Genomic DNA, 12201 nt, shown 5'->3' with positions numbered 1-12201 from the left:
CGATTGGCTGCAGGAGCTTCCTGCAGCCATTCGGAAGCCGCACCTTGGTTTCTGAATGTTTTGGAAGTAGAACAGACTTTCGGAACGGAAAGTCGGATTCCGTTCGACTTCTGAGGTACGGCTGTATTTGAACTGTTACATGCAAGGCATATGCAGTCTAAAGTGTAGTTTAATGCTTACCTTTCTAGATATTCAGCAAGGAGTTGTTCTACAGCTGAGGAATACATCCACTCGTTTCCAACTTTCTTGGTATAGCCAGGGACCTCTTCATTCTTTTTATTGAATTTTAAGTTCAACCCCACATTTGCTTTATGTTCTCCATGTGGACTGCAAAATCAAAAGTTGGAATGTTAGCTAAATTTTGTGAAGAAATACCAATATATTACTGGCACAATATATTCCTTACAAAAATACTACTAATTAACCACTGAATGTAGAACAGGAGTTTTGACTCACTGAATCCTAGCAAAATTTTACAATGTAAAATAACAAGCATATGACCTAGCTTTAGAAGAAGTCTACAATATATTTAAACAAGTGATTACAGCTCACACATGGATCTGGTAAAAGTATAAACTTGTTTCAAAAGTGAATTTCCTTCTGAGAAGATTTTGCGATTAAACAGGAATTCAGTCTCTTTTCAAGTTCCTTATTTGTCTGTTGGAATAATAAGAAACCAAAGAAATTAATGAATGTCAGAATCTAACTAATATCTGGGATAGGAAGGGGAAATGCAATGTGCACAACTGTGCCAGACAAGGAGGCCAGTCAGGCAGAGCAATGATTTGCACTAAGTCCTGTCTTCACATTTTTCTTCTTCCCTACATGAAAACTCTTCTTGCATATATACTTTTTCAGGATACATATGGAATGCAAATGGAGTAACTTCACCAGGTACCAGGTTTTGTGGCCTTTGCTACAAAATATCAAACAAACATCTTGCTGCAAAAGAAGTTTATACTCAGAGCTTACTTTCTCCGGGATCCTCTTCCAATAAAAATGCTTCCTGTAAATCTCGAAACAAGATAGCCACTCACTCCAAGACGACTGGCCAATACATATCCAGGATTGTACTTCACGGAATATTTCTGCAACAATATCAGTTGTATAGTGACGAAAAAGATCATTCTCTTTACAATCTTCCAGAGGAGCAGCTGAAGTAAGCAGTCTTGCAGTCTCATTGCATAACCTTTCGTGGACTAGAGTCTGCTTCATTCATCCAATGAAATGGATTCTAGTCCATGAAAACTCAACTCATAATAAATCTTAGTTTTCCATGTGCATACGACTGCTTTCTGGCCTTAGAATTGGAAACTTTTCTGTTGGTCTTGCCGAAGCTTTTAAGAGGAAGAAACGAAATACAAATGGCAGTCAGCTTCTGCCATGCTAATAGGTTCTTTTAACATGACTTCTCAATCCTCCATGCATTGTAGGAAAAATGAATGGAGACATCTTCATAATGTTTTCACCTGCTCAGGGACTTTCCTGCACTTCTATTTATCTGCACTAAACTGGAAGGCCAGGGAGGCTAAATAAAAATCTGGCACATATTTATATGAGTTAGCATCACTCCTTCAGCTGAGAGTATTATCCATAGTAATAATAATAATAATAATAGTAGTAGTAATAATAATAATAATAATAAATTTATACCCTGCCCATCTGGCTGGGTTTCCCCAGCCACTCTGGGCGGCTCCCAACAGAATATTAAAAACACAATAAAACATCAAACATTAAAAATTTCCCTAAACAGGGCTGCCTTCAGATGTCTTCTAAAAGTCAGATAGTTGTTTATTTCCTTGACATCTGGTGGGAGGTCATTCCACAGGGTGGGCGCTACTACCGAGAAGACCCTCTGCCTGGTTCCCTGTAACCTCAATTCTCATAGTGAAGGAACCGCCAGAAGGAGCCGGACCTCAGTGTCCGGGTTGAACGGTGGCGGTGGAGCCCGCTTAGGGCTTTAAAGGTCAGCACCAGCACTTTGAATTGTGCTTGGAAATGTACTGGGAACCAATGTAGATCTTTCAGGACCGGTGTTATTTTCTCCAACACACATCTGCATTGCTCTGCTGAGCTACACTGTTTTCCTTTCATGAGTCTTCAAGACAAGGCAAGTTTGTGTATGTGTGTCTGCAAAGTACCTAGCAGAACATGATCTCAACCCTGCTTGCGATGTCTGAATGCTACTGCTAACACAGAACTGAAGCAATAAAGAGGCTGAGCACACTCACATAGTTTACGCAGCTTTTGGCAATGCTACATGTGTCACACATTATAAAGTCAAAGCTTATATTTGCAAGATTCCAAATTCTGGTCCTGAACCAGATTTTTCATTTAACTCTTGAATGAGATACATATTTAATTGTTCCTGTGTTACGTAACCTACGTTGGAAAACTACGGCCAAGATACAAGGAACGACGAAATTCGCCCAGTAAGGTTAGTTCCCCCTCAAACAGTAGCTTCCCATGTCACCTAAAAAGGGAAGCTTCAAAACTAGTTTGTGCTTTTTAAAAAATTCACTGGGCTTGTGCAAGTACATACATATGCATATTGTTCAAATAGTACTTATAATAGTTATCTACAGAGACATACCCACTGTTAAGAGAAATAACACTTACATGCTGATTCTGTATTAAGGCATCCAGCTGAGGTTCACATGGAATGTTGAAAACAACACGAATTCTGCCTTCCAAGATAACATCACATGAATCCTGAACCTTAAAGAGATATTAAAGAAACCCTCTCAAATTTAAGTTCATTTCACACACAGCAGCCAGTGTCTTTCTCCCTCCTAAGAATCTGATGAGTATCTTAAATGAAAGCAACAGCAATATAAAATTATCTACACTCATGTTGTTTAATGGATTTGTTGTTTCAAAACAAGTCTTACTGTTCTGTGCCCTGAGATCTTGCAATGAAGGGTTGGAGCCAAATAATTTAAACAAAAGAGTAACAGCAAAGAAGAAGAAAAGTTCCTTTACAAAGGGAGGAAAGGTTCAGGAAGGTGAAGAAATGGAAGTGGTACAATAGCTCCTAAAACATCATTATTCCACTGTAGAGCTCAGTTTTTTAAATTATGTAATAAAATAATGCAGGAGGAGTCCGACTTGATTTTTAAGAAAAGTCTGTTGGAAAAACATTTTCAGATAAAACTAACTTCTCCTGTGCAGCCATAATAAGGTGATCCCAGCATGAAGACTGTACATCCCAGAGGGAACAGGTCATCCAAAGTTTTGAGATTGGAGAAGCGGGAATCGAAGGCTTTTATATCCTGCATGAAAAATGAGGGGGGAAATCATGCTCTGATTAAATACTTACCATTAAAATCACAGACATGTCTACTCAGAAGTATGTCTGAAATCAATGGGGCTTATTTCCAAGTAAGTGAGTGTAAGACTGCTTTAACTATGTGTGGCAATACAGAACAGCCTACTCTAGTTTGCTTACTCCTCAAGAAAGATACTAATCCCATAAACATTTTGAGAATGTCTATACTACTACTACTACTACTAATAATAATAATAATTTATTATTTATACCCCACCCATCTGGCCGGGTCTCCCCAGCCACTCTGGGCGGCTTCCAACAGAAGAGTAAAACACAACAGAAGAGTAAAACACAAAACACAACACTTCATGTGAACCACTTCCCAATCCCAAGTTCCAAGTAGATTCTGAACCATGGCAACTTGAATGATTCCTAAAAGACAAGGACTAATTATTTATATCCTATTATTATTAAGATATTATTGTATCCTAACTGTGCACTATGTCATTTCGCAAGACACAGATAACAAGAAAAATGAAATTATGTTGGAGGAATTTGTACGGCAGCCTTTAGCCGCATCTCTCAACTATACAGTCATACCTCGGGTTAAGTACGCTTCAGGTTGAGTACTTTCAAGTTAAGTACTCCACAGACCCATCTAGAACAGATTAATCCACTTTCCATTACTTTCAATGGGAAAGTTCATTTCAGGTTAAGTACGCTTCAGGTTAAGTACGGACTTCTGGAACCAATTAAGTACTTAACCTGAGGTACCACTGTACTGTGATAGGATTGTAGGCTATGGAAGAATGAGGCAGCAGGCCTGTAGATCTAAGTGCACATGTGTATCCTACCAGCAGTAAACTTATAAGCTTAGTATTTTGAATTTTACTGTAAACATTGTAACCTCTTATCTCAATTCACTGATGAAAAACTCAACTAAATTGGGAACTGAGGAACTTACCCTGACAATTGTTTGGTATGCAAAAGGCAGAACTTGCTTGGACCACTGCTTCTCCAAATACACCTCACCATTTTGATTTAACTGGTATCTACACCCAGTTAGCAATTGAGCATAAACAACTGCACATGTTTCATTTATGATTACTCCTTTTCTTCTCTGGTAACTAGAGGAAAGGGGATATGGTAGAATGAATTTATGGATGCATACAGCTCAGTCGGTACAGCATGAGACTCTTAGTCTCTGAGTCGTGGGTTTGAGTTCTATGTTGAAAAATTTCCTGCATTGCAGGGGGTTGGACTAGATGACCCCCGTGGTCCCTTCCAACTCTACAAATCTGTGAAGAGTGCAACCCAAGGGCTGCATTTCCTTTTGGGCAATCCTCCAGCAGTTACATGCCAATGGTGGGCAGGACCAGAGTCAAAAGATAGCTGAGCAAGAGATCTGACTCTTAAAGTAAAGGTAAAGGGACCCCTGACCATTAGGTCCAGTTGCAGACGACTCTGGGGTTGTGGTGCTCATCTCGCTTTATTGGCTGAGGGAGCTGGCGTACAGCTTCTGGGTCATTTGGCCAGCATGACTAAGCCGCTTCTGGCGAACCAGAGCAGCGCATGGAAACGCCGTTTACCTTCCCACCGGAACGGTACTTATATATCTACTTGCACTTTGAAGTGCTTTTGAACTGCTAGGTTGGCAGGAGCAGGGACCGAGCAACGGGAGCTCACTCCGTCGTGGGGATTCGAACTGCCGACCTTCCAATCGGCAAGCCCTAGGCTCTGTGGTTTAATCCACAGCGCCACCTGCGTCTCAACTCTTACAGTAGTTTACATTAAAGTCAAGCAAGTCACAACTCTATCTACACAAACCCTTCCATTCAGAGGCATTATCACATTTCACAAACCCAACCTAGCAAGGCAAAAGCACCCCAGAATGCTGTGAAGCAGAGGCAATGAAAGGTGTAGTCTGGGTAGAGTATGGAGGACCAGAAATGAGGCCTGCAGGGTTACACTTCGCCCCAAGGCCAGAGGTTCTCTACTCATGGGGAAATCTTCCTTAAAATTACTGTTCAAAGAGTTTATGCTACAAAACTACTAAAGTAGCCTATAATCAGCTCTGGGTGGCATGACATCTTCCAAGGAAATGCAAAAATCCCTTGGTTAAACAACAAGCAGCAAGACTAACTATCACAATAAACCTAAACAACTTTAGGCGGAAGCATGCAATACAGAACCTAGCAAAGGATTATTTCAGTCAGCAAGGCTCAGTATTAAACTGTAATACATGAACCCTGAAGGTTGCATGGGAACAAAGAGAAACACCGATTTCTAGTGTCTCTGGATTTCTTCACTGCAGAGTTGTTCGAATGTGAGACGGCAGAAGGAATGAAAAAACTGGAAACAGTGAGTAAAACAGAACTGAAAACAAAGTTCATTAACTTTTCCAAGTATCATGATTCCTCAAGGGCTGTCTTTAGCTTTTCAGTTTTTAAGGTAACTTCTAAATGAGACAATTACATCCATTGACTTGAGTGTGGCAACCACCAGTCTACCAAGAGATACTTAAAAACTGAAAAATAGGTGTGGCCATCGGAATCACAGTACATTTCTAAAGTGGCAGTCCACAAGAAGCAAGCTGTCCACCCTTAAAATGAACCAGTGTGTCAAAATATGCTGTCAAGCTACAAATGTGGGAGGTAGTGTCTTACTGTTCTGAAATTCCTTGGATTTCTTTCACCCAGATATTCTGTTCTTTATCTCGAACAAATGTTGCTTTAGTTGGTGGGGCAGCATTCCCCATATAGAGCTTCTGTGTTCCAGGAGGCTCCTCCAACTGAAACCTTAAATATAAATTTACATTTCATATAAATAAAAGGAAATCTCGGTCCTAAGCATACTTATTTAGGACTATGTCTTGCAGCAAATGAACTTAGGCCAGCAAATCCACTTGGTACCAATAAATATGTTTCATTAAAGAAATGAGAAGTGTGCTTGCTTTGCTTTCAGTATTGATGACCACTAGCCCCCCGCTCTGTCCTGATCCAGTCTGGCTCTTTTCCCATCAGCAAAGAGCAAAGAACGTGGACAATAAATATTTTGCTCTTCCACAAAAACTGTTTCGTCTATCATAGTCCATTTATTATGGATGTTTATATTATGCCCTTCACCATAAGAAATCATAACAAACATAATTCATAAAAGCAACTCAATACATCCAAATAGAAACGAAACCGAAATTAATACCAAGTGTTCTGCATCTGTCACGTAAAAAATACTTCAAACAAAATTCAAAAATCCTGTGAGAAAAGGGACATTTTCCCCCAGCCAATGCTTCGAGACCTTGTCATATGAAAACTTGTTTATGAAGATGGACATCTGAAGATGCAAGTGACAAACTCTGCAAAGTACATTGGTCTTTCTTACTTAGTTTCACCATCTGATACAGCAACAGCTCTAGCTTCTTCCAAGTGAGGCCAGTTAACAAAGATTGATTTCCCAAGCACCAAACAGGCTACATTTTCAGCGTTCTGAGGAAGAAAAGCAGTTGCTTAACATACTGAAAACACCACACATAACAAAGCTAGTAACCTTGCTGTATCCTGGGATCTACAGTTCCAAGTTTTTTAAATCCTAGATAGCACCATGGATCATAAGTACACACATTTTTGCTTCGGCCTTGATGTAAAAAATACACTTTTGGTCACCAGGCCTGTCACTTTCTCAAATAAGTCTTGTGGCTCACCTTGTATTAAATCTCTGACAGGACAGGGTCAATGCAAGGTCTGGGATGTAGACACATACACAAGTCCAAAGGGAGCTAAGCTCACATGTCTCACTAAACTATCGTTTATTGTGATGTCCAAGCACAGCTACTGACAATGAAACTTGGAGAGGACCTAGCATTACTTCTCTAAAGTAAGAGACTGTCAAAAACGAAGTTGAAAAAGCCAGACACTCACTAGTTCCTCTGAATCATCAGAAACCATTATTTCCAGTAGCATATTTTCTCCATGGCTGCTCTGTTGAAAAACTTGTACCCCACTTTTTTTCAGATAGAACTAGAATAGGGAAAGAGAGGCAAGATGTACAATGAATGCCTTCCACAGAATAAGTACCTAACAAAAACATGTCATTCTTAAATCAATAAAGCACCATTTACCTTATGATTAATGTGCTTCAGAGTAGGAAAGCCACAGAAGTACAGCCTCTCCATATCCAATTTAGTTATTTTATTTTGGGCTATATCTACACGCCAGACATCCAGAGACATAGCTTTATGCCTAAGAAACAAGAGCACAAATTTCAACATACAGCTACTCTGAAAAACTGTCTCTGCACACAGAACATAAGCTTTTTTTTACAAATGTATATTTTTAAACACTGCCTTTCACAGTAAACAAAGGCTGAAAACATGAATGTTGTTATGCTTACAACAGTCAGTCAGAATTAAAGGAAGACTATCAAATATATGCAGAAGAATCCATATTTGGCCATTAAACTTTACTAATTGACATCTTCTTTGATTGTATGAGGGGACAAGGACAGCTTAAGAGCATTTGTTTACGCATTTCTGTCAAATGACTTCTTACTATTATCTATGGGCTACAGCCAAGAACCTACTTACTCAAATAAGTGTTTCTGAAACAAATGTGATTTTGAAACTAACTTCCAAACAAACCTAATGCAAAGGGGCACTGCAGCAGCGGTGCTCAGTAGATTGCACACTTTGCATTAAGGAATTACACCTGCAGTCTTACTTTGCACAGCATCTTTCTATGGAAGGGAACTTCTCTGGCCATGGAGACAGGTACTGGAACTCTGCATCTTTATCATAGAAATACATCAGGCATTCACTGTGCCTATTTCTTTGCTTTTCATCTGTTGTCAAGAACTTGTTGCAGGATCCCATCGCTTCTAACAATCGTTTCTAAATAGAATATAGCACTTAGTTAGCATTAGGCATACTATTAGATGCTGGCGGGAGGGGAGGCTGGATCCAATCTAAATTAGTTAAACTTAGTGCCTAATGAAATCAATGGGACAAGTTCAATCCTAGGAAATATTGACTATAATTAAGATTGTTAAGGAAAAAGCAGGCAGAGGGGTAAATAATTAAGCAAGAAATGAGGGCGTATGTGGAGGGAGCAACTACTTCTCTTACCCATGATTAAATACAGTGGTACCTCGACTTACGAACGACTCGACAACCAAATTTTTCGACTTACGAATGGGGGTAATGTCTCGACATCCGGGGGAAAACCGTGGTGGTTTTAGATAGGGATTTTTCGACTTACGAATTTTTAGATAGGGTTGCTTTGACTTACGAATTTTTCCATTTCCAATGCATTCCTATGGGAAATCGCGTTTCCAGTGGCGTTTTTCGACTCACGGATTTTTCGACTTACGAAGGTGCATTTGGAATGGATTGAATTTGTAAGTCGAGGCACCACTGTAACTAGTTTTATTATCATGAATATCATTTATTTCTTGCCTGCCCTTTCACTGGGAGGTCCCAGGATGAGTAGCATTGCATCTGGACTAAATATGGTTAAGAGTGCAGCTCTAATATTCATGTCCAAAGGATGGTTTGAACATTATCCCCCCCATTTTGCCTAAGGTTCTCCCTGGAAACACTTAGAAGTGGGACACCCCTGCTCCTCTCCAGGGGAGAATAGTGTACTGTGGCATTTCCCCCCTGAAAGGGTGATTCATAATTATTTGAACTAATGATGCCCCCCCACAAAGATTAAGCACTCTTTGGGTTTATAATCTCTTGGTTTGGTCATTCATTTCTCCCTCTGGTTACACTTACAGGAACTAGAGGAACAGAATAGCTGAAGCCTGGAATGCCTGAAGCCAATTTACTAACTCTTCTTGGGGACAGAGGTAGAAAGGTAAAGAACTAACCTCCCAAGGTTACTGGTATTTTTAAACTAACCACCAGAGCACACAGATAGCTTTTACTGATTCAACTGATCTGGTCTCAAATTTGGAAGAAAAATAAAACTAAACCATGCAAACCAGGCCTTGGTTTAAACAGTTTACTAGTGAATTTATGATCAAAGAATGGTAGAGTTCTTACCTCATCAATAAATGGTATCAAAACCACTGCTTCCCATTCTTGTTGCTTTCCATTTAGATCTGTTTTAAATTCTGTTGGATAATATTCAATAATGGGAGACTCTTCACCAGTCATCAAATGCTAAAGAATTGGAAGTAAGTAATCAAAGTTAACCAATAGGAATTCAGACTAAACTACATTTTAAAAGAAGACTGTGATAAGACCTAACTAACATTAGCCCTTACTGATGGAAAGTAAATTATTTCTATAGCCTTTTGGTTAAAGAATTTAGAATCTGGACAAAGGTTCCTTTTCCAGTGGTACGTAACTAAGCAAATCCCTGTATGGAGAATGTATATATATAATGCACAAGAGTAGGATTGAAATTAAAAAGGTAAAGGTCCATTAGGTCGTCGTGACCGACTCTGGGGTTGCGCGCTCATCTCGCATTATTAGCCGAGGGAGCCGGTGTACAGCTTCCAGTTCATGTGGCCAGCATGACAAAGCCGCTTCTTGCGAACCAGAGCAGCACACGGAAACACTGTTTACCGTCCCGCTGTAGCGGTCCCTATTTATCTACTTGCACTTTGACGTGCTTTCGAACTGCTAGGTTGGCAGGAGCTGGGACCGAGCAACAGGAGCTCACCCCGTTGCAGGGATTGAAATTATCTTTGTAAAATAGAAGGACAGTAGTCATAATGATGAATGATGAATCCCTCTAAAGATATTTAACTACCTGGTAGCATTTTGGCAGCAAATCCTTGCTGGCCGCTGGAAGTACTGCAAGAAGCTGTTCAAATGGCATGAATGGTTTTCCTAAATCCAAGTGGATTTTCAGTTCACTGATGTTGCAGATGTCTGAGAGGTATGGTGCATAATGGTAGGGGTAGAACCTATAAGGAGGAAACTTGCTATTTTAGTTCAACAAAGGTTGCAGCTGTATGAAAAGCATAAACACATACATTGTAATCTTATTTATTTTAATGGTCTGGAGGAAGGACAAAATCACAAATAATTAGACAAGGTATGTAACTCAGACAGCACTCTTCTAAATAATTTGGGGTGAGGAGGAGTGGTTTAAGGAATTGGGTGTCAAGTGGCAGCTATATGTATAGTCTAAAACAGGGATTTTTAACCAGGGTGCCTTGAATGATGGCCTGGCCTCTGTCCCTCTTTCCTTCCCTCCCTGCTCTGATGCCCTCTTGCGTCTCTGCCTCCCAAAGGATTGAACAGCTGTTTGTTGCAACAGCCCTGGCTACAAGTTTTGCAGGCAAATAGTGCCTCTGGGGCTGACCAGGGGGTGCTAGTTGCCAGGCAGCCTTGAGGTAAGCAAACAAGTGGGCGAGGGAGCCCAACCTGCCAGCCCTCATTGTTGGGAATGGGCAGACAAGTGGGAGGCTGGGCAGGCAGGCGCTGTGCCAGCCTTTCTTGTGCTTGCTGTGTGCAAGACATGCCTATGAGTTGAGTGCCCCGTGTGGAAAGGGAGCCTTTCCGCCATGCAAGCCTGGCAGCACCTGCTGTCACCACTGCTGCTTCCCAAGGTAAGGTCCTAGCCTCAAGTTCACCTTTGTCCAGTCTCCGTTGGGCCACAAAGGCTGGGGGCATCTTCTTCCCAGGCCCCTGTGGGGCAGTGAGAGGAAGCACCTCTCTTTGGGGCATGGGGGTGCTCAGAGACCAGAGGACTCCCAAGGACGGGGCAGAGGAGAAGAGGCTGAGGGAACACTCCATAAGGGACAGTGTTTGAAAAAGGGTGAGAGGCTGCTAGCTCTGCAGGCAACGGGTGACTTTACTGGGCTCCTGAGCCCCACAGGGGTGTCGCAGAAAGAATGTAGTTGGCCAAGGGATCCATGGACTCAAAAATGTTGAAAACCTCTGGTCTAAAGCACACTTTATTGCAAAGCTGATATAAGCATTCTACTTGTAAATTTCATCTTACCAGCTCCATGACTGAACCCCATGGTAGTAGTAGTGCAATATCCACTGTATTGCCTGGACGTAACATTCCGCCTGGTCAGCTAGAAAGGCACTAAAACAAAAAATACCAAAAACTGGCATATATTTTCTCTTTTCACTTACAAATAAGATTGAGAATGAATCTGTTTTAGCTATTACTTCCAGATATTTCAGAGTCATGGGTTGAGATAAAACCATGTTAAAACATTTTGAATTCACTAACAGAAATTATGTACAGGTAGGTTGGTCTGACAGTGTACAGTGTTGGTCTGACACAGTCAATATATATATATATATATATATATATATATATATATATATATATATATATATATAATTGTCCAATAGCACCTTAGAGACCAACTAAGCTTGTTCTTGGTATAAGCTTTTGTGTGCATGCACACTTCTTCAGATACACACTTATTCAGAAATTATGTAATTGCTTCAGTTACTATAACTGAAGCACAGGTACTATAACTGGAACACACCTTTTTTATTTTAGAAAATGTAACCCACTTGCAGGAGTTCCAGTGCTCATGCAATAAGCCATTATGTTGTTAATACTTACTCTGAAACTACTTCTACACCCATCTTGGTCATATAGTATGTTCTTTTGTATTGCCTAAACTCTGTCTCAAACAAATCATCATCTTCTGGCTCATCTTCTAACGAAGCTAAAATGAAAAATAAAATTGAGCAACTAACTGTTGCTGTATACCACAATTAATATCTGCTATTTATTCTTTTTTTAAAAAAAATTAGCTGTATGCACTACTTCATTGTAAAAATCCTCAAAGTGTTTTACAAAAAGGTGAAACAATAAAATCAAGAAAAATTTACAGCCATGCTTAGAAACATACAAAGGTTAAAATACTAAAATGGATTAAAATTCCCTCACGTTTATAAGCATCTGGGTAGGCTTGTCTAAACAAGATTGTTTTTATCAGACACCGAAAGGAGT

The 12201-nt window shown here is 40.2% G+C and overlaps 1 protein-coding gene across 1 annotated transcript in view; it reads right to left on the bottom strand.

Annotated features, from left to right (window-relative positions):
• Positions 1 to 12201, bottom strand: part of XRN1 (5'-3' exoribonuclease 1) — a 51198-nt gene that overhangs the window by 25126 nt on the left and 13871 nt on the right. The window contains exons 12-25 of the mRNA XM_035133766.2: positions 11809 to 11914; positions 11224 to 11313; positions 10024 to 10180; positions 9309 to 9428; positions 7984 to 8153; positions 7386 to 7506; positions 7186 to 7284; positions 6650 to 6753; positions 5935 to 6066; positions 4233 to 4395; positions 3159 to 3272; positions 2620 to 2718; positions 973 to 1088; positions 181 to 327 (exon numbers count right to left, since the gene is read on the bottom strand). Of these exons, the coding sequence (XP_034989657.1) occupies positions 181 to 327; positions 973 to 1088; positions 2620 to 2718; positions 3159 to 3272; positions 4233 to 4395; positions 5935 to 6066; positions 6650 to 6753; positions 7186 to 7284; positions 7386 to 7506; positions 7984 to 8153; positions 9309 to 9428; positions 10024 to 10180; positions 11224 to 11313; positions 11809 to 11914 (1738 nt within the window). The remainder of the gene's footprint in view (positions 1 to 180; positions 328 to 972; positions 1089 to 2619; positions 2719 to 3158; positions 3273 to 4232; positions 4396 to 5934; positions 6067 to 6649; positions 6754 to 7185; positions 7285 to 7385; positions 7507 to 7983; positions 8154 to 9308; positions 9429 to 10023; positions 10181 to 11223; positions 11314 to 11808; positions 11915 to 12201) is intronic.

This window comes from Zootoca vivipara, chromosome 5, assembly GCF_963506605.1.
Source record: "Zootoca vivipara chromosome 5, rZooViv1.1, whole genome shotgun sequence".
NCBI classification, from domain to species: domain Eukaryota; kingdom Metazoa; phylum Chordata; class Lepidosauria; order Squamata; family Lacertidae; genus Zootoca; species Zootoca vivipara.
This window is presented reverse-complemented; position numbering and strand designations above follow the sequence as displayed.